Genomic DNA, 22,376 nt, shown 5'->3' on the forward strand with positions numbered 1-22,376 from the left:
GTAACTCCAAAATCCATGTATTAACTATGACTCTATGCTTTTAAATTATAGAGGGTCCTTTGTTTTCATCCACTCTATAGACAACCACTAAGGCCTTTGTTTTTCCCATACTCATGAATGCTTCTCAGGGTGTACAAACATGTTATGCATCATACAGAGTTGCCAGGTCAAGGGGAAATTAGAAGCTGAAATCTAGCCCCCACTGTACCTAAGGCACACCCTCCTTGCCAGGCAGTGCCCCTGGCATAGGACTACATCTCTCCAGAGGAACAGGCCTCTTTTCCCAATTTATGCAAAGGTACTATGTGGTCTACAGGCATCCTTGCTGTCTGGGGCAGCTTAAGTATTTAGGACCATAACCCTCTCCAATCTCATTCCTCTCCCTCCATATTCTCCATAAAACTTCCTGTGGTAGAGAGGAACCAGCTTTAGCCATCTGGGGCTAATAGAGGTGTCTTCATGGAAGATCTTTTGCTGGATATCTGTTGCAACTCCAACCTTAGGCCCTGATGGATAAGTCAGCTCAGGAAAGCTCATATGTGGACTGAAATTGTGTGGCCTTCTTGACTCTGAGCTACAAAGGTCACCTCATTCTTGTTCAAATCCAAATAGTCACATAGAGTATGCTGTGGCAGTATAGTAGAAGTGGAAAGAGGACAGGCTTTGCAGTTAGCCATGCTTGGCTTTGAATCCTCTGAGTCATGGTTAAGTCCTTGGAAAGTCTCAATTTCTTATGCCTTTCAAGTGGAGGTATAAGCAACCTCATAGGAGTAAATGAGCAGTGTCTATCACTTACTCAATGGCTCAGTAGCCAGTCTGGGTTGGCATTCTGGCTCCACCCTTGTGCTAGTCTTGCTAACATTAAAAGCATCATCAGCTCATTTGTTCACATCATTTGGTGGATATACTCCCAAACTAATAACATAGACTCATCAACCAGAGTTGGCATCACCTGTAACTGACTGAAAGTCTTGGGAATGGAGACCCACGGTCTTTGAAATGTCTCAAGTGCAACTATGACATTCTCTGCTCTGCTTGGATGGGCCAGGAAAAAAATGGTCTTATCTCAGAATTGGGAGACCTAGCCAAACAGGTAGAGACAAGCATGTTGCAAAGAAAAGGGAGAGGGGGACGTTGAGGGCATGGTCACAGGTGTTGGTAAAGGTGAGCCTGATTGACTTGGCAGGTGGAAGAGTGAGAGTAGGATTTAAATCAAGATCTCTGCAGGATAAGAGAGGCTGGTGATTTGGGCATGAGGAATGGCTGGAAGAGAACATAGACCTGCCCTCAGAGGCACCATTAGCAGAAGAACAATACTGCCATGGTGGAGACAAGCGTGACATTGTCTTCTGCATGGGTTGTAAGTGCCTACCTGGAACTTAGGTGTGTGCATCACTTTGGAGCCCCGCAACTTCTAGGCGGTGAGGACTTAGCTAGGGCTCCTCTTTCATAGGCTGTAGGCTGAATGAGAGTGTTTTTGTCCTCTGGCCTTTTGAGTCCTGTTCTCCCACGGCTGCCTCCCCGGGGCTCAGGACAGATGAACTGACACCTGGGCTCTCCTCTAGAACAGAAGCATCTAGGTCACATTCCTCTGGAAGACAGATGAGCCTGATATTACAGAGACTGAGGAGATGGTGGAGTTTTCTAGAGGAAGGAGTTCAAATTAAACCCCTGTGAAGCCCTCCAAGGGGCCACCTGTTCCTGTGCACATCATTAGCTATATGACAAGGGAAATTTGAGGAAAGGACAAACGGCCCTCTTCATTCTTATTCTGTCCTCCCCTGTCTAGACCCAGAGCTCCCAGCTCTCTGAAGCTGGCCCAATTAAATGGAAATCTAAGCGAGCTTAATAATGCAAAGCATTAGCATCTTACCCCACGAGTGCTCCTTCCCATCTGACAAGCTCTCCTTTTCAAATTCTTGTTTCATCATTCAGCCTAGCAATTCAGCAGCTTTGGATGAGGTCATGTTAGTTTCCTGCAGCCCCACATTCTGGGCCCGACTAGCACCGCTTGGAGGGGCTGAGTGCTTTGTAGCCTCTCACAGATCTTCCCGTTAGACTTGCCAACCGCTCAGTGGAATGCACTCCAGCACAGGAGGGGAGGATGCTAGAAGGACCTTGCAGGTGAGAAGCACAGGTACCCATGAAGCTGAGTTTTGGTCAGCCTCCTGACAGAGCAATAACTCTTTATGGCAAACATTTGGTAAGAATCACCCAAAGTTTTTGGGAAACAGAGTATCAGGTATTAATATACTCAATATTAATAAAATATTAAATTATTAACATCTAATTTATTAAAGATTCTGTTAACATATGTAATGTATTTGTAGATGTTAATGTATTGAATACTAATTATTAATATTGAATATATTACCATCAAAACATTGAATATTAATCAAATATGTAATTAAATATTAGATATTTTCATAACTATTTATCTGTGATTCTATTAAGGCTGCTTCATTGTTGGTTTTTCTTATTTATGAGATTTAAAAACTCTTGTAGACTAGTTGAAAGACCATTTGGAGATACAGAGACTAAGTTAAGTATATGGAACTTAAGTGTATTCAGAGAGCAATGAGAAGATAAGATCTGTGGGTATATGCATTTGTATAAAACATAAAGAGGCAAAGAGGCCAAATAGAACTTCATTTAAGCAAAATAATATATATATTTTTGCTTTTTTAAAATCAAACTTTCCGGAGTACCTGGGTGGCTTGGTTGGTTGAGCATCTGACTTTGCCTCGGGTCATGATCTCAGGGTTTGCGGGTTCAAGCCCCCCCCCACCCCCCCCACCCCCCCGCCGCGTTGGGCTCTGTGCTGACTGACAGCTCAGAGCCTGGAGCCTGCTTCGGATTCTGCGTCTCCCTCTCTCTCTGCCCTTCCCCTGCTCATGCTCTGGCTCTCTCTTTCTCTCAAAAATAAATAAACATTAAAAAAATTTTTTTTAAATTAAATCAAACTTTCCTTGAACTTTTCTTAGTTTCATTGAGATATAATTGACATATAACATTGTATTAATTTCAGGGGTACAACATAATAATTCGAGGAGATTTGTATGTATTATGAAATGATTATCACGAGAAGTCTAATCAACATCCATTATCATACACAGTAAAGTAATATATTTCAAAGACGTTTTCCTAGTTGTTTCCTGATTTGTGGTAATCAAAATATGTTATATTTCGTTGAGATTGTACATGATTTGTACATTATTACAAAGTGATTATAATTGTGCTATGGATCAGGAGAGCTACTATTAAATTTTACCCAACAGATGCAGCAAACTATTTTAACAGGGTTTCTCTTTTACTCTTTTATCATTGGAGCATAAAGCAATAAGTAGTGTAAGAAAATTCATCTCAGTAGAAAAATTGGTTCATATGGTTTCTGCAACATTTGCAAAATTTCATTTTTGTTATAATAAGAAGTCCAATCTTTACATTGTAATTTACGTTTTTCTGAGACAGATGGAGCATTACCAAATTTAAACCCTAGTGTGGTGTGGGGTTTCAGACATTCTATTTGCTGAATTTTAATAGATGCACTAAAGGCATGGATTGCCCATGAGCTGATTGTCTTTTTTATTTATCATACCTGCATACGATAAGACACTAAGGCTTCTTTTATGTTTCAGTCTACAACAAGGTTCTGGTTGCCCACATGTTTACATGTGTGCTTATGACAACATTGTTATGAATAGCTCAAGACTGGAAAGAACAAATCCGCTGTTGCTATTAAAGAGCCATATCCATTTACTCGGGACTGGGCCCATTCACAAAGGAGTGGGGTAGTCACTCCATAAAAATGCAGCTTTTTCCTCACCTCAGCAAGAGGCCATTACAGAGGAGCTCACCTGTTAATGTCCGCTGTTGTCTTCACTTTGGAGGACCTCATTGTCACTCTCCCGGAGGCAGGTGAGAGCCCTTTCCAGGAAATACTCATCCCCCATTCTCTTACACCATTCTACAGCCACGCTTTCCCGTAATTACCACAGAAGGACTGTTTTCCTGTTTTCTGTCGATGTGATTACATTATATTAACCAACATCTGATAATACTTTGCAGTGTGTTAACTTGTGGAGCCCAAGGTTGGAGTAAAATCCCTCCAATATAATGCTCTGCAGATTTACACTGCAGTTCCTTTAGATGGTAATTACGCTTAAGACCAGATGGTTTCATGCAATCTAACTTTTCTATAATGAATGAAAATAATTTGAAGACTCATAGGCCTCTCTCTTTCATTACAGAATGTACAGGCTTTTCCCACACCCTTGTTCTGGAACATTAAGAAAGAAGATATGGAGAGAGAGAAGAAAGAAACCGAGGACCCCCTGCTACTATTTCTATAAACAACTAGTGGTGTTTAAAGGCTAATAAAGCTCCAAAGATCTCTCTTATAACCATAATCTTTGGGCCAATTTAAAAATATTTGTGATGGAGAAATGTCAAGAAAAATAGAGACAATTTCTTAAGACATGATTCTCTTCCCTCCACCTCCATAAAAGACTATATATATATATATATATATATATATATATAGCTGTCATATAAGAGGCAATTGAAATTCCACAGCACAAAGGCAATGCAGAGAGAGGAAGAAAAAAAGAATCAATCTTTCATATGTTTTTTTCAAAGGCTTGGCAAGAAACCAGGGGTAATATTTTTGCAACTGGGAATGTGTGTTTGCTGAAGAATATTCCCACATTTGAATCATCGTCAGGGGTCCTAGTCTTGTTTTACTTTCAAAGGTAGAGAGGGCATAACATTAACCCCAACTGGGAAAAGGAAAATGCCTCACTGTAATTCTCCTCCAGGGAGCAGGAATAAAGGGATTACACATGCCTGCATAATGGAGAATTTCCTCACTCAGACAAGACAAAAGACTTCATTATTTTTCACCAGACACTTGAAGCCTTGTGCGTCCCAGTTCCAGAAGACAAGCAGGCAGACCAATTTGTTTTGTATCAGACCACTAGATGGAGTTTCTAAGAAACTGGCTTGCTAGTACTTGCCATCATGAAGAGATATGGGGAAGATGATGAGATCCTAATACCACAACTCTGTGGTCTTTCCCCTAAGGAAAGCTAGACTGTCCCTCAAGTTCGTGGTGTGTATTTTCAATACTATTAGCTTTGCTTTTTCTCTAGGCAACAAATAAGTGAATGTTTTCATCCTGAAAATGTATTTCTTTTATCTTCAGGGGAGACCAAAAGGCATCTAAATTCTAATGAAAAATTTAAAGTGGCAAAATATAGCTTAATTGAATATTCAAATACTTTTCCTTCTGACTAGGTCTATTACTGAGGAATTTTAATGATGTGTGCATTCTTATTGGTAAAGTTGTAAAAGTCTCAAAATCCTTACTTATTTACTATTTCAGCTCGGTAGTAGATTCATATAAGACACCGTGTATGGGGACCATGTTCCCAGGGACAGATCAGATCTCCCATTTAAGAAATTGAAATGAGTTCAGCTCTGCCTCATGTAGGCTTGAAGGTCTCCCTTCACAGTCACAGAGACTATAGATAAAGATTTATAAATTTTCTACCTGCAAGAAGCAATGTCTGATTTTTTTTTTTTTATTACTATCTCAGGGCCTCATCTGTTATAGGTGTGCAGCTCATTTCTTGAGTAGCACAGTATTCTAACTGGAGATAAAATCACCTTCCCCTTTGAAAAGCATATTTCAAACACATACGGTGTGTGCTATTTGTGATTATTTCCGTGCCTCATAAGCGTGAAATGATCCAAAAAGAAATTAAAATGTTTGATCTTCGCAGTATTTCACGATTTACTCATTTCACAAATATTTATTAAGCACCTACTGTGTACAAGGTGAAGTAACAAGTGAGCAGTAACTAAGTCAACCTCTGCTCTCTTAGAGCTTTTTGGAGTGAGGCCCACACAAGGAACTGAAAGGCCAAAGAAGTTGACTGGCCGGAGCAGGGGGTCCCTGATGGTAAAAGATGAGGCAGGTCCTATGGGACTTTGAAGTTATGCTGAGCTTCTTGTCTTAGTCTTACTCTGAAGAGCAATAGGGTTGTTGAAGACTTTAAGACAACGATGACAACTGTCTTAGTTGCCAATTGCTCTGTAACAAGTGACTCCAAAGGTTGGTGATTGAAATAACACAGATTAATCTCACAGCCTCAGTCAGGAACATGGGTGTGGCTTAGCTGGGTCTCTCATAAGGCTGCAGGCCTTTTGACTTGCCTGGGAGAAATCCCCTAACTAGCTCACTGTCACCGGTCTTTTTTTTTTTTTTAAGTTTATTTATTTATTTTGAGAAAGACAGAGAGGGCGTGAGTTGAGGAGGGGCAGATTGAGGAGTTGAGGAGGGCAACTGCCCTGAGGAGGGCAGTTGAGGAGTTGAGGGCAGTTGAGGAGAGAGATTGGGAGACAGAATCCCAAGCAGGCTCCACACTGTTCAGCACGGAGCCTGATGTGGGGCTCGAACCCATGAAACCATGAGGTCATGACCTGAGCTAAAACCAAGAGTCTGACGCTCAACTGACTGAGCCACCTCGGCACCCTTCTCATGGTTCTTAATAAGATTTAGTGCCTCACTAGCAGTTAAATAAATGCTTTGATTCCTCATGCTCTGTTAATGGAAGACCACCCTCATTCCATAAGAAGGGAATCTCTCCACAGAACATCTCATGACATGGCAGCCTGCTTGGGCAGGTCTTTTGTGACCTATCCCATCCCATTTGCCTTACATCGGCGAGGAGCAAGTTGCCCACATTTCTGGGTTGCACAAGGGCATGAAAACCAGGGAGGAGGTATCACTAAGGGCCATCTGAGAAACACCTACACAGTAACATTGCAGGTGTTCATTTCAGAGGTCATGTGGCTGGGGATAATAATGCAACATGTTTATTGAGCGTGGATGCGTAGAGACAGGTTAAGAAGCTGCAGCTCTAGTCCGTAACATATATCGCCGTTGAGCAGAGTCAGAACAGAGGAGACTTACCCCCCAGTGTGAACCTCTGTCACATTTGCTTTTCTGTCCTCCACCCTCTGTCAAACATTTTAATACCAACCATGGAATGGGGCGAGACAGAAAAGTAAATAATAGCAACTAAAATGTAAACAGAGTGTCAGTGTTTCCAAAGACTGGCACATTCATAATCATAGTTGGTCCTCCCAACTCACTCCCTATGAAGTTGCTGGAAGAGGTGTTCTTGTTCCCCATTTTACATATAGGACATGGAGGCTCAGAGAATGCCCATCACCTGCCAGAGGTCCCACAGCCAGCAAAGGCTGAGGTCGGAACTGCACAGTCCTAAACCTTGGTGTTCTCAAATCGACTCCTCCATTAGTCTTCAGTCCAAGGCAAAACTTTCTGTTCAAGCCCTGATGCTGGGTAGGAAAGTACTAACCTGATGTGCTAATTGAACCTTGAGACTAGCAAGTTCGAGAACCAGTCCCACACCTCCCTCAGCGTCCTGTGCTCTCCTTATACCTTCACCTCCCTGCCTTGCACTTACCCATTCTGTCCCCTGGCTCTGCTCGTGGGTGTGCCAGCAACCGCATTTCCTAGAACACGAGGACAAGTGATCAAATGGGCCCCTAAAGAACTCACTGCCTAATAAGGGAGGTGACCAATGATGACCAAATGCCATAAGCGTTGAACAAGTGTGGTTAATAACATGCTACAGAAACATGGAACATAAAACATTTCTCTTGTGGGTGAATATTCATTTCTCACTTTATGTTACTTATCAGGACTCATTTATGTCTGAGTTTGTGACTATATTACACATGTCAGAATACTTTTTGGTAGTTCATAGTTTGGATTACAATATATGCTGGTGTACAATAAAATTGTATTTCCTTTTGAAAATAATAAAACAAACTCCTACCATACTTCTGTGTGAACCTTGGCACATTGTATTAGAGAATGTGAAACATCTTCATGGAATTCGATTGTGCCAGATTGAAGTGAATAATTTTCTACCAAGGCTGTTATTTTCCAAAATAACAAAATATTGTACATTATTAAAGAAGGTGATGATGGCTTATGTATCAGGCTGTTTTCTTTATGCAGAAACATCATAATATGACCTTCTTTCTCTACCTGCTTCAATGTCCAGATGTCCTCAGGGCAGAGCTATTAGGCAACTTCTTTCCTTGCTCCCTACATCTCCTCTCCTATCCCAGATTTATGTCTTTCCATATGAATTCCTCCTTTCATCCGTAGGAAACCCATTTTGGGCAGCTAGCTTTTTTGTATAATGTAATTAGATTTTTCCCTTGTTTTCTTTTAGACAGATTTATGTATCTGTAGAAAAGTTGTTTCTTCTATACTATTACCTGTTGTTTTTATGGGAAAATTATCATAGACAAATAGCTAGTTATTAACTATAATGGATACAGTGTGAACAAGAGGATTTTGAGTTTTAACGTAAGTAACATCCACCACCATCCTTAGAAGAGGAATAAAAGCCTTCAAGAGCCTTCAGATGAACTGCCTTTCATGTGCCCAACCTCAATCCCTGCAAATTGCCTTAACCCAAGTGTTTATATAGCCATTTGCTAGATGAATGTGGCCCCTAGTTTTCAGCTAAGAAACTCTAGCATTTACCTATAGTTTCCTACTTCAAAAAGCACTGGATATGCAAAGGCAAGAGTGAGCTATCAGAGCATTTGGTCTGAGAAGAGACTCAACAAGAGGCTGCTAAAAGAAAATGGAGATGGTTGTTGACCTTTATTTTGGACCAGACGTGGCAGCGGTGCTCGGGTGCATGGCTGGCATAGGGGTCAGAGACAGTCACACTAAGCCTGAGGCACCAAAGGCGACCTCTTCACACCATGGAAAGATCGCTGCGTCTGCCTGATTTCACTTTGCTCAGGTCACGAGGGTACGTTTGGAGTTCCAGGAAAAGAGGCAGTGGGTAAGAATTCCTCTGTTCAGAGAACACAAGGCTCTGGCAGGGTCCCCTGAGTGAGGAAATGAAAACCACCAAGGTGTAGCCTTGGCTCGAGCAGAACTCTGAAGTCACTCGTTACACGATTTTACTGGCTCAGAGTTGCTGAGCCCAGTGTTCTTTTTCTCATCACTATCTGGTTTGAAATTGTACTAACAAACACTGTTATATACACAGAAGAAAGTGATAGGAAGAGGAAATGGAAGCCAATGCTTTTATATATTTTATGCATAGAAGTGGCTATCTTAGTCTGATGAAGCACATGTTTTCTGGTTGCGGAGTCGAGCTAAAAACCAGTCCCCCTCACCCTGAGCTCAATGAGTGACTCATACAGAGAACAAAGATTCACATGTCACATGTATGGTTGAAATTCCAGCCCATTTTACGATTAGGTTCTCAATTCTCTAGATAGACCCCAGTGGGAAAGAAAGGACTGATCTTGAGCCAGAAAGGAAAGGGGGGTTGCCTTTTCACCACACTTCAGCCTTGCTGTTGGTGGAGGGGATGGAAGAGACGCCATGGGATTCGGAGTCTTTCCAATGGTGAGCACACCTCCACCCTCTGTTGGGACCTTCCTGTCTTGTTCAGTCAGAGGAGGGAGTCTCAGTAGGATCCACAGAGCCACCCCAGTGGGCGTGGGTGTGTTAAGATGACTTGGGTGCTGGGACATCCATGAGGTTCTGGAGTCAGTAGATGCATTCCCAACTCTTTCCCAGCAAGAATGCCTGGGCCTGCTCACACTGGGCTGTGGGGCAGACACCAGCAGTCCCTTATCACAGGCAGCTCAAGGCCAGAGAAGTTCTTCCACTTCAGACGTAGCACGGACGATGGCCAGCTCAAACTTGTATACTGTAATCAAGTTGTATGTGTTTTGTATTTAAGGCCTAAGGGCTCAACTGCTTTAGCGGGGAGTCTTGTGACAAAAAATAAAGGTTACTAAGACAGTGGCTATAGGTTAAGCCTTGACGTTTACACAAATAGGAGGGATCTATAGATCTATGCCAGGATAACACTCTTCTCCAAATGGATGTGCTCAGGATGCTTCATGATTTGCAGTCCTTAGTCCGAAAAACAAATCTTAGTATACATAATATGAGATCGTGCTAAACCTTTGTGAATTCAGCCTAACTTATAAATGCACCTTCCTATGCGACACCATTCTAGTCATGGAACTAAGCACGGTCTGTCTATCACTGCCATAAATCCTTGGTTTTTTATAAGATTTTGACTCTGGATTTTATCTCAAAATGGTCCATGTGCTTATTGAACTAAAAAGAGTGATTTGGGGTGGGGGAGGGGGTGGGAGTTGCTTCCTGTAACTCCTTTCCATTCATCGGATTTGCATGATTTTCATGGGTATTTACCATAATTACCTTCATTGGCATCAAAAGCATTTTTAGCTACTTGAATATACACATGATATCATAAGAGCTGCTTAAAAGTATGCTAAACAGAAATGGATCTTTTTCTTGAAGATCTTAACTCCGAGACGGTGATGATATAATTCAAAGTCAATCTAGATACACATTTTAGAAAACGTAAATATGAAAGTTTTATGTAAAGCAATGACAGAAGTTATGCGTTCAAGTGTTGAATAAATACAGCATCATAAGATTTGCATATCATAAAATCATTGCATTGGAGGTCTGTGAGTTTTCTTTGAGATCAAGGTCATGTCCTCACTTTACCAATAAGAAAACTAAGCCCAAAGGTCACTCAACTAGTCCGTGACAGTGTCGCCTGTGGAACACAGGCCTCCGAGTCCCCTGTATTATTTTCTTTCCACTTGACTGCTACATCAAGGGAATCGTTGTAATTTCCAGTTGGAGAGAACTTTCTGGAAAAGGAATTTTGTTTTCTCTTCAAATCATTCACACCCCAAGTGTCGAGTCACCCAATTGTCTTCCCTCATTAGCAAATCTGAAACTATACCAGCCTAGGTATGGTTTAAAGAGGGAATGCCTTAAAAAAGCATCAGAGTTTCATGATTCCAGAGAAAGTAGTAACTGGTTACCTATAAGCCATAGACTTTAGACTGAGGTTTCTTTAGGTATTAATCACAGCTGTAATTGCTTGCTTCTCTTTACCACTAACTTTTGCCTCTAACTTTATGCTTTCCTATTGTCCTGGAGCAAAATCTCCTTGTAACATATATTCTATCATCCCAGAGGCCTGGGTGGACAAATCCTTCCCCAGAGGGCTGTTATTAGAAACCTCCTTGTCTAAATGCAAAACCAACATCATGCCTACCTATGGTTAGGCTGGCCCTACCGCTAGCAGAATCCTGATGGCAGCTCTCCCCTTGGGTAGGGGGAGGCAGGTCGTGGTGGGCAGGAGATTTCTGTTTATTTTCTAGCACCACCGTGAAGCTCTGACAGTTCTGCTTTGTAAGTGTTCTTGACACAGAGCCTCAAGCCCCTTTTCCTTTACGGTTATGGGTCATTTGCTGTGTTTTGCCTTATCATTGGTGTTTCCTTAAAAATAATAAGAATAATGAGCAGTTATGTATTATTCATCCCAAGTGTACAGATCATGCATTTATCTCGGGCTCCTTTTTTTTTTTTTTTTTTTCCTAGAGCTTGCACTCGACAGCGCATGCTGAGCGGATCATTTGAGGGGCAGCCAGCAAAGGAAAGGTCAATTCTCAGTGTGCAGCATCATATCCGCCAAGAGCGCAGGTAAATATACTGGGAGACAAGGCTGCAGAGAAACCAAGGAAAGGAGTTTTACAGGAAATGTTCTCTGTGCGCAGCCCTGGTTAGCAGACAGGCGTGGGTGAGGAACTTTGTTCTGTTTGTTAATGGCAACCATGATGAAACTCACAATCAGTTTCAAAGATTCAAAAAAATCTCGCAAAAACCTTTTCCTTGGTGATGGCCAAATTCTTGCTTTTAAGATCAGAAGGAAAAATTCTGAAATTTTCTAGATGGGATCAAAAACATTTGAATAAACTAAAGCTTCTGCTGAAAAGAGATAATAAGTATTTGTGATGTGTGTTATTGTGATGTGTGTTATTAACAGAAAAGTTGATTTATTTTGTTCTCCTAATGGTCATTGCTTGAAAGTCAAAATTTGGTCTTAGATGTATCGATCTGTTGGTTGTGGTTGTTTTAGATCACTAAGACATGGATCCAACAGCCAGAGGATCAGCAGGGGGAAATCTCTTGAAACCCTGACTCAAGATGTAAGTTCTAAGCAATGCTTTGGATTTGGGAAGCATGATTATGAAAATTCATTTCGATGACTGTTTAGACAATTCCAGCACTTGTGTCCTTCTGTCACATTGTCCTGTCTCCATAAGATTTTATGCCAGAGGGAATCAGGAAACTCAGGAAGCAAATTCAATGGACAGTGCAGAAGAGTGACCGTTAACTGTACAAAAATCCAGACATCCCACAAAACACATGTCTTCATTAAGATAGGCTGGGTGGCTCAGTCGATTGAGCATCTGACTCTCAATTTCAGTTTAGGTCATGATCCCAGGATCATGGGATCAAGCCCCCTATCAGGCTCCATGCTGAGTGTGGAGCCTGCTTGAGATTCTCTCTCTCTCTCTCTCTCTCTCTCTCACTCGCTCTCCCTCTGCCCCTCCCCCACTCATGCTCTCCCTCTCTCTCTCTCTCTCCCCCCTAAAATAAATTATGAAAAATTTTAAAAATTCAAAAATATAAATAATAAAGATGACAATACAAGAGTGATGTGTCAGTTGCATTTAACAGACATTAAAAACACTTAAAGCATTTTATAGAATTGATTTGCATCATAAACTTTAAACATTTACTGATTTCCAAATATTCCAGAATCTAGAGCCAGTGTCTAATTTCAGGGCTTTACATACTAAGAAATAAAATGTGATTTATAGAAGAATTTTTCTGTCAAAGACTGCATAATATTTCCCAAGAATTTCTTTGTTCTTCGACACTATGTCACTCATTTATTTATTAATGGACTCAAAAAATATTTACCAAGTGCTTATCACGTGCCAGGCCCTGTTCTAAGTGATGAGGAGTAGTGGGGAAAGAAGACAAAACTTCTGCCTTCCCGAAGCTTACATTTCAGGAAAAGAGACAAAAACTAAACAAGGAAACAAATATATAACCATTTCTGGGGGTGTTTTTGACTTATTGCCCATTATGTCTTCATTGCTGTGACAGTTTTGCTCTGTACTATAAAGAAAAATCAAACAATGTATAGAAACCAAAGATGGAGATTTGGGGGCAGGAAATTCTAGAGAAGATGGTCAGTGTTGGCGCCTCTGTATCAGACCAGAGACCCGAACGAAGGGAAAAAACAAGCCACATGAAAACCCAGGGAAACCCACGCAACCAGAACTCTATCCTCTGGGTTAGACTCGCAAGCGGCTGTATCATGCCGATTTCTAAAAGAGACTTGAAAAGTACACATTAAGTAATTATCATTACTGGAGGCCTCATTAAAATACAGGTCTTAAGTCTGGCTAAATTGGCAGAGTCCTGAATGTTCAGAGCCAAGGATGGTGTTTGAGAAAGGAGGTCTAGAAAGAGAAAGGTAGCAAGCCTTAGGGGTTTTGGGGTTTTGCTTGTCTTTTTTTTTTTTTTTTTTTTTTTTTACCACTTTATCTCTTATTGTTAAGATTTTCTGGAGTTTCCAGCATAATCCAACTGCTTTCAATCTGTAGAAACTTCTGCCTTAGAGTAAACTCTCTTAAGTGTTCCAGGCACAATTGACAATGGAAGACGTTGGTGATGAGAACACCTGATACCATCATTACCCAATTTACAAGGTTCTAATTGGCAGACACATCTGTTAGCGCCATGATTTTTAAGGCAGAGCTCTGTCTGATATGATCTACCATATTATCTGCACGGAATTGTGATCGGATCCAACACATGGCCTGTGTACATTTAATTTGAGGACCAGGCATGTTGCATGGAGAAGATTTCTAGGAGAGAATTCAGAGAGGCAACAGTAGTTCAAAGCACTTCCCTTCAGTGTGATTCAGTAGAAATATATAGTCTACTTAAGAACCAAATTAGAGCACAGCTTTGAAAATATGTGTTTAAATATACACAACAAAAGGCCCTGAATAGTCTCAATTCCAGAGGCTTAGTTCTCCTTCAAAGACTTTTTATGCTCTTTTCTACACAGGCATATAATGAAAACCCATCCCCCATCTTCTCCCCAGCAAAAGGTTATGAAGTTCTGCTAATTTCCTAAGAAATCCCCCCTGATGTCATTTCCTCCATAACAGAAGCAATTTAAAACAGAGCTTCAGTTGTCTCACTTATTCCAAATGATAGAAGATACAGATAATTAAATCTAAGGAATAGTTGTGATAATATCTATCAGGTTATTTGAGCAATGGCCATCCATCTCCCAGGGAGTGAAAATCAGAGTCAGGGTCCTACATGCCCAGGCCCTCTCCCACCCTTCTGGCCTCATTGTCTCCTACCATGTGGACGCTCACCCACACGGCACGCTGGCTGGGCCGCACACAGGCAGACCCACCTCTCCTCGGGAAGAGCACATTTTTGCAGATACACAGCGACCTGCATATCCTTCCAGCCTACACTCAAATAATGTCTTTTTATTGAGGTCTGCTATGACCTGTTTAAAGTTGGAGCCTTCTAGAGGCGCCAGGGTGGCTAAGTCTGTTGAGCGTCTGACTTTTGGTTTCAGCTCAAGGTCATGATCTCATGGTTTGTGAGATCGAGCCTGTGCTGACAGGGCAGAGCCTGCTCAAGATTCCCTTTCTCCCTCTCTCTCTGCCCCTCCCACACACTCTTTCTCTAAATAAATGGACAAGCTTTAAAAAAAAAAAAAAAGATTTAAACTTGGAGCCTCCTAGCACTCTCTGTCCCCTTTGCTTTTTACCATAACACCAAACATTTTCTAACTCTCCCCATATTGTGTTTGAATTTTTATCTGTCTTACCTGACTAGAACATTAGCCCCACAGAGCTGGGTTTTATCCTTTATTTTTGCCTTTTGCCATACCCCCAGCACTACAACAGGGCCTGGCACATAATAGGTTCTCAATAAATATTTCTATTTTAAAAAAAATACCCTTTAGAAGGAAAAAAAAATACCCTTGCTAAGATGACTGTGGCCACTAAAAACATATATGTTAAAATAAAGGTATTTCTTTCAGTTTCTTATAGGTGATATTTTCAGGCCTTCAGAAAAATCTTCCATTTTTATATGCCCCTTTTATTATATTTCTAGCATTCCAATACAGTGAGATATAGAAATGCACAAAGAGAAGACAGTGAAATAAAGATGATCCAGGAAAAAAAGGAACAAGCGGAAATGAAAAGGTATGGGGTCCTACGGTGTTTCTTATCTCTCGTTTCTGGATGGCAACCTTTCCCTTAGCCTTACTGTACATCAATTTCCCCTTCAAGGAAAGTGCAGGAAGAGGAGCTGAGAGAGAATCACCCATACTTCGACAAGCCACTGTTCATAGTTGGACGGGAGCACAGGTTCAGAAACTTCTGCCGGGTGGTGGTCCGGGCACGCTTCAATGCGTAAGTACACTCCATTTCAGCCAGGTGTTGGCCTGAGTCGTACAAACAGCAGGGGGGGTTGTCATACAAGGAAGAAGGAACATGTAATCCTAATGGGGTCACAAAATAAACTGTGGGCTAATTAATCATGCTGCTCCTCTTTGCTGAGCGGCCGACCAGGTGGAAAACAAACAAAGGTTGCAAGTAGTTCACATTTATATAAAACTCACGTTTCTAAAGCTCTGAACAGCCATTTTTATTTGTTCATGTTTAAATCAGCGTTACTAACTCCATATATTGTTTTGGAAATACCGAGCCAAAGGGTAGGCTGAATGACACAGGGAAGGTCATTGCCCACACCTTTAGACTTATAGTTTCTGTGTTGTCAAAATACCCTAGTTTCTTCTAGAATAATGTAAAACAGAAATAAAGTTGACGAGTACTTCCATTACCAACTCTTATGAGATAAAAACCCACTGGCTGATGTCTCTGTCCCTACTCACATGGAAGAAATGTGTAAGAGTCTGTCGGTGTGGTCAACACAGAGGACACTGCATTTGTGAGGACCCAAGCCAATTTTAGCAGACAGCTTAGTGGATAAAATGGAATTTTTGTCCTGCGTAACTTTAGTAAATATCCTGAAGACCTTAAGAGTCCCAGAGGAAGTGTGAAGGCTTTCCCTCTAAGTGGTTGTAACTTCCCTGATGCCATTATTAGTAACATATGATAATCATTATCTGTTATGGGCTGAATTGTGTGTATCCTCCTGCCAAAAAAAAAAAAAAAAAAAAAAAAGGTTGTACATTGAAGCCTTAACCCCTAGTACCTCAGAATGTGACTTTATTTAGAAACAGCCTCTTTAAGGAGGTAATTAAATTAAAATAAAGTGATTAAGGTGGGCCCTAATCCAATATGACTGCTGTCCTTATAAGGGGGAAATTTGGAGGCGCCTGGGTGTCTCAGTTGGACTTTGGCTCAGGTCATGATCTCACAGTTCATGGGTTTGAGCACCGCATCAGGTTCTGTGCTGACAATTCAGAGCCTGGAGCCTGCTTCAGATTCTGTGTCTCCCTCTCTATCTGCCCCTTCCCGGCTCCTGCTCTGTCTGTCTCTCTCAAAAATGAATAGGGGCGCCTGGGTGGCGCAGTCGGTTAAGCGTCCGACTTCAGCCAGGTCACGATCTCGCGGTCCGTGAGTTCGAGCCCCGCGTCGGGCTCTGGGCTGATGGCTCAGAGCCTGGACCCTGTTTCTGATTCTGTGTCTCCCTCTCTCTCTGCCCCTCCCCCGTTCATGCTCTCTCTCTGTCCCAAAAAAATAAATAAACGTTAGAAAAAAACAATTTAAAAAAATGAATAAACATAAAATTTTTTTTTAAAAAAGAGGAGGAAATTTGGACACAGACTACCTATAGAGAGGAGTAATGTGAAGAAACAGGGAAAAGACAGCCATCCACAAGTGAAGGAGAGACACCTAGAACAGGTCTTTGCCTCACGGCCCCCAGAATCAACCAACCCTGCCCACACCTTCATCTCAGGCTTCTTGCCTCCAGAACTGAGAGAAAATGTTTCTGTTGTTTAAGCCACTCAGTCCGTGGTACTTTGTTACACCAGCCCTAGGAAACTAATACAGTGTGGTAATATTTCAGAGCTGGAGGACACCTCGTGAACCATTTGGTGTCATTTGTACCCACCCCCCTCCAACAGAGGAGAGCACTTAGGGCAGTAGAGGTTAAGGGCTTTTCTTGGGAACCTGAGCTAGTGCAAGGCTCTCTTCTGACTACCAATCTAGTGTTCTCTCTGCTGTTCTAGAAAGACCCTCACAGTTTAAAGCACCTGAATGATAATGATTAAATACTTCCCTGAGTGTTCACAAAGTAAAGAAAGAAGCCAGTAGTTTAGAGTTGATTTGATCAGTTCCCCAAGTGAGTGTTTCATCTGGAATTATCCTGTTGGCTGCCTCCATGCTAACATCTAATTGCTAATTCTCCACTTCATTTAGTGTGGACTGACTCTCCTTTTGTCAGCACAGCAGCTGATAAGGACTGAGAAAGACTTGTTAATCGGGAGCTCACACACACATGCACACACACACACACACACACACACACACACACACACTGTCTGGGGCTTCACTGAAGTTGGTTATGGGCTTCTAGAAAGTAAAACTTAAAAGTGGGGACGCCAAGAAATCCTACCTAAATCACTCCACAAGATCACAGTTAAATACAGTAGGAAGAGCTCTATTTAATTTCTGGAGATTTAATTGAATAATCATGAGGAAAATCCTTGAACTGCTAAGGCCGAGATTTTAACTGAGTGTTTTTAAATGGAAGTCAAAATTCTACTTTGTCATATCCATGTCAAAAATTGTTGAGGGACTCCTGGGTGGCTCAGTTGATTGAGCATCAACTTCGGCTCAGGTCGTGATCTCACAGTTCATGGGCTTTGGTGCTGACAGCTCAGAGCCTGGAGCCTGCTTCAGATTCTGTGTCTCCCTCTCTCTCTCTCTACCCCACCCCCACACTCTGTCTCTCTCCCTCTCAAAAATAAATAGACATTTAAAAAAAAGTTGTTGAGCGGAGGAGGGGCATGTAGGTGGCTCAGTCGGTTAAGCGTCTGACTCTTGATTTCGGCTCAGGTCATGATCTCGAGGTTCACAAGATGGACCCCCATGTCAGGCTCTGCGCTGAGAGCGTGCTGCCTGCTTGGGATTCTCTGTCTCCCTCTCTCTGCCCCTCCACTGCTCGCTCACTCTCTGTCTCTCAAAAAAAATAAACAAACATTAAAAAAAAGAAATTGTTGAATGGAGTCATGAATTCTAAAATCAAATATTTTGAGAATTTTCAATTACTTTCACAAACATCAGCTGCAAACCCTCCTGCTTTTTCTTTCATCTAATGCTCTCTGCCTTCCAAAGGCATAGTTCCTGTATAATGTAATTTTATAGAGGATATAAAAGAAATTTTAGGTAGATAAGATGTTTATAAATACCATGCTGCTAAATTATGCTTGCTATGCTGCAGAATTTTGTGTTTGTTCTCTCTTGCAGATCTAAAACAGATCCTGTCACAGGAGCTGTGAAAAATACAAAGTACCATCAACTTTAGTAAGCATTACAAAGTCTGTTTTCTGTGCACATTTGAAATTTCAATGTACTATTTTATGCTGCATAAAAATATAAAGATTACCTGTATTTTCTTGCCATATCGTGCTGTGAAATAGATAATTAGGGATTTTTTTTAATGCCAGTCATGGGGCACCTGGGTAGCTCAGTCAGTTGAGTGTCTGACTCTTGATCTCAGTTTAGGTCATGATCTCACACAGTTCATGGGACTGAGCCCCACATCGGGCTCTGTGCTTACAGTGTGGAGCCTGCTTGGGATTTTCTCTCCCTCTTTCTCTCTCTGCCCCTCCCCTGCTCATGCACACACACATGTGCATGCTCTCTCTCTCTCTCTCTCTCTCTATCTCAAAAATAAATACATAAACATTTTTTTAAAAACGCCAGTCCTGCTTATAGAATCACAGAAGGATCATCTCTGACTCGCACAGCCTTCCCTAGAACAGTTGTTTCTCGGTTTTGTTTGGTCTTTGGCAGTGATTTGCTGGGATTGGTGACTTACCTGGACTGGGTCATGATCATCGTAACCATCTGTTCCTGCATTTCTATGATGTTTGAGTCCCCCTTTCGAAGAGTCATGCATGCCCCGACTTTGCAGGTACGGCTGCCAAATCTCAGCCCACGGCTCAGCAGACAACAACTGGGCTCCAGTTTTCCCCTTGTTGGTGACCCAGCTGCCTCTTGCCCATTTCAGATTGCTGAGTACGTGTTTGTGATATTCATGAGTATCGAGCTTAATCTGAAGATTATGGCAGATGGCTTATTTTTCACTCCAACTGCTGTCATCAGGGACTTTGGTGGAGTCATGGACATATTTATATATCTTGTAAGTCTCTAGTTATTTCCTAAATGTAAGATGTCATGGTTTTGTGAACTCTCCTGCATTTCTCAGTACAAGAGAAAGATACGTGAGTCCCAGAGGTTTAGATGTCATTACTGAGTTCTTAGGTCATCTATTGCAGGCAAATGAAGGGCATGCATGTAAAGTCTAAATAAAAAGCATTAAAAATGTCCATGGATATGGTTCACATACATCAACCACATTAATACACATGTAAGACATACATTAATAAGGTCTAATAAATCTTATTCGCACCCTGCAATCTTGTGGCTCCCATAAGGAAAAAAAATCTACACCATATAATTGATTGATGAACTCCTCATTGCTAAAAGCAACCTAATGTGAGTATGATTGGACACTTTCAATTCCAATTTCTTTCAATTCCTATACAAAAAATATCTGCCTAGACAAGATGACCATTCAACTGTTCAGTTAAACTAAATTGGGAAACCATAGGAAGGGAACTCAAAGAAATTTCATTTTTTCTGTATGTCCAAGAAGGCATAAAATCAATGTCTTTTCCAACATAACAAGGAGAATTGTGACCGTTAACATGTAGTATCTTTAGATCATCAGTAAAATAGTGAGAATCAGGTCAAGCATGAAGTTTAGTATCCTTGATCAAAGGAATTTCAATCTGAGCCTCCCATGTGTAAGTTAAAATAAGGTGCAGAATGCACTGGGGTACATGCACCCACAGTGTGGACACCCGCTTTTCATTTCTGTGTACAGCTAATGACTTTCCTGTGGGGCCACTAACAGGTCGATATTGGGTTGAGAGATCAGAGTTAAGAGATTGCATATATATGTAGTGAAAGCTTATCCTACATGCTATGTGGAATCTCTGCTCAAGGAAAGTTGTATGCACTTGGCTCTCAGAAAGTGTAAGTAGTGAAAGATATTAATTCTAGGGATTAATTCTAGGGATTATTTTCCCCTCCCAGGTGAGTTTGATATTTCTTTGTTGGATGCCTCAAAATGTGCCTGCTGAATCAGGAGCTCAACTTTTAATGGTTCTTCGGTGCCTGAGACCTCTGCGGATATTCAAACTGGTGCCCCAGATGAGGAAAGTTGTTCGAGAACTTTTCAGCGGCTTCAAGGAAATTTTCTTGGTGTGTTACATTTACCCTTTTGCCTCCCACTCACACAGCCCCACGCTGTAATGTAGTGAATGAGGGGACACCCTCGCTTGCCAAGGGTAAGTACAATCTTATTCATTGCCAGAGGACAAGAAAGGCACTAACAAAACACAACACACAGTCAGAAACTTTACCCATGGATGCTCTGACTGGTCAGTATATTTTCTTGATATAACTTATTCAATGAACGTTTTTAGTAAAAGTATAATGAAAGCAAGAATCCCAGAGGTAGAATTTGCTAATACTTCCATTCTTAACTCGTGACCCTAATTTTATTCTGAGTTTCAGTTTCCTTATCTAGAAATTAAAGGTGAGATTCAACACCACCTACTGCACAAATATTAGCAGTCAATAGATTTGGGCTTATTATTTCATTTTGTATGTCCCTAGTTTCTTACAGTGTAGACGCTGTCTCTGATCTTTGGAGTGTTAACATAAAACAACTTTAAAAAAAAGTAACATACAGGTATACCCCACTTTAAGTAACCTCAGGATACAGTAATAATACTAAAAATGTGATCGAAGGAGAAAACGTTGTTAGTTGAGCACTGATTTAGGGCCTTAGAAGAGCTGGGCTGCAGAAAAGCAATGAGTAGGAGGCTCATTGCTCGCAATCTGTTACAGAAGGATCTGTGCCTTACAAAGGAGTGATCAAAGGGTTCTTTTTATTATTGATGAGTTCTGCTCATGCATGGAAATCCTGAATTAATTTACATAAGCTTATTTTACATCGTGCTTTCTAGAAACACACCTATGGGGAGAGAACAGTTGTAGTTACAGTTGATTCTAAGGTATTTTAAAGACAGGTTGCGATGTTTCCATAGGCATAGAGTTGTTGGTATTTTTAAAAGACATATTTGAAATCTCACATTTTCTTTGTGCTAAAGCCATAACATGGTGGCTTTTCACACAGCTGGAAATGAAGGAAAAAAGGATGTCATCACCTGACAGCTAATATATATATGCATCATGGAGCCCTGGTAGGATTTAGCAGAGAATTTTTTTGTGCCTTTCTCCTGGTGATGTTTTTGTAGAATTTTAGTATATCGAAGATACATGTTTAGATTATTCAACCAACACAGATCAGTGGTTTGTTCAGTGTTTTACTCTTTGCCACTTTTCTGTGCTGAGACCAAGGCACCATCCAGCAGAGGGAGCACCAATTAACAGACTTACTTCTTAGGACTCCATGATCTCAGTCCTCTGTGTACAGCACTTTTGTGTGTCCTCATTGCTTACAAGAAAGCAAAACCTCTCTCTCTCTAATTTAGGCTCTGCTTATAAGGAGAGGAATTCATTTTGAGAAAATAGGGGAAATATAATTATTTAAACATTTCTCTTTTGTTCCACTAATGTAGATTTCAAAATCAGAAAACCCCAAGCCATATCAAAAATACCTTAGCCCATTTTCCTACATGGAAGTCATATGTTTTTATTCTGAAAATCCAAAACCTGTTGTTAATTCCCTCCTTTTAGCATTTCAGCAAGGCTAATTGAATGACCTGTGGTGGAGAAGTTAAATAATATCATGAAAAGACCAAGAATTTCATACCACGTTCTCCAAAAAGTTGTGTCCCTATCACTGTTCAAATCAAGCCTACTGTTTAATTTTTTACCAGGAGATATGATGTCTCACCAATTTTTTTTTTTCAGGTCTCCATTCTTTTGCTGACATTAATGCTTGTTTTTGCAAGCTTCGGAGTTCAGCTTTTTGCGGGAAAACTGGCAAAGTGCAATGATCCTAACATTATTAGAAGGGTAAGTTACTGCTTTCTTTCTTTTGGGAGAAAAAATTGAGTAGTTCACCACCCCTTGGTAAACATGTGCTGACACTACGTTGATAACCCCCACGTAAGACT

The 22,376-nt window shown here is 41.1% G+C and overlaps 1 protein-coding gene across 5 annotated transcripts in view; it reads left to right on the forward strand.

Moving 5' to 3' along the window:
* The window catches only part of NALCN (sodium leak channel, non-selective), a 300,559-nt gene that overhangs the window by 240,604 nt on the left and 37,579 nt on the right, over nucleotides 1–22,376 (forward strand). For 4 of the 5 annotated variants that reach the window (XM_040487128.1, XM_040487129.1, XM_040487130.1 and 1 more), the window contains 9 exons: nucleotides 11,510–11,611; nucleotides 12,048–12,117; nucleotides 15,137–15,228; nucleotides 15,316–15,438; nucleotides 18,466–18,522; nucleotides 19,015–19,135; nucleotides 19,232–19,363; nucleotides 20,323–20,490; nucleotides 22,171–22,275. In XM_040487128.1, the coding sequence (XP_040343062.1) occupies nucleotides 11,510–11,611; nucleotides 12,048–12,117; nucleotides 15,137–15,228; nucleotides 15,316–15,438; nucleotides 18,466–18,522; nucleotides 19,015–19,135; nucleotides 19,232–19,363; nucleotides 20,323–20,490; nucleotides 22,171–22,275 (970 nt within the window). Of the gene's footprint in view, nucleotides 1–3,831; nucleotides 3,919–11,509; nucleotides 11,612–12,047; nucleotides 12,118–15,136; nucleotides 15,229–15,315; nucleotides 15,439–18,465; nucleotides 18,523–19,014; nucleotides 19,136–19,231; nucleotides 19,364–20,322; nucleotides 20,491–22,170; nucleotides 22,276–22,376 lie in introns of all 5 variants that reach the window. The other variant, XM_040487132.1, reaches the window with a different exon arrangement.

This window comes from Herpailurus yagouaroundi, unplaced genomic scaffold (assembly GCF_014898765.1).
Source record: "Herpailurus yagouaroundi ecotype Mexico unplaced genomic scaffold, PumYag 164, whole genome shotgun sequence".
Taxonomy (NCBI): domain Eukaryota; kingdom Metazoa; phylum Chordata; class Mammalia; order Carnivora; family Felidae; genus Herpailurus; species Herpailurus yagouaroundi.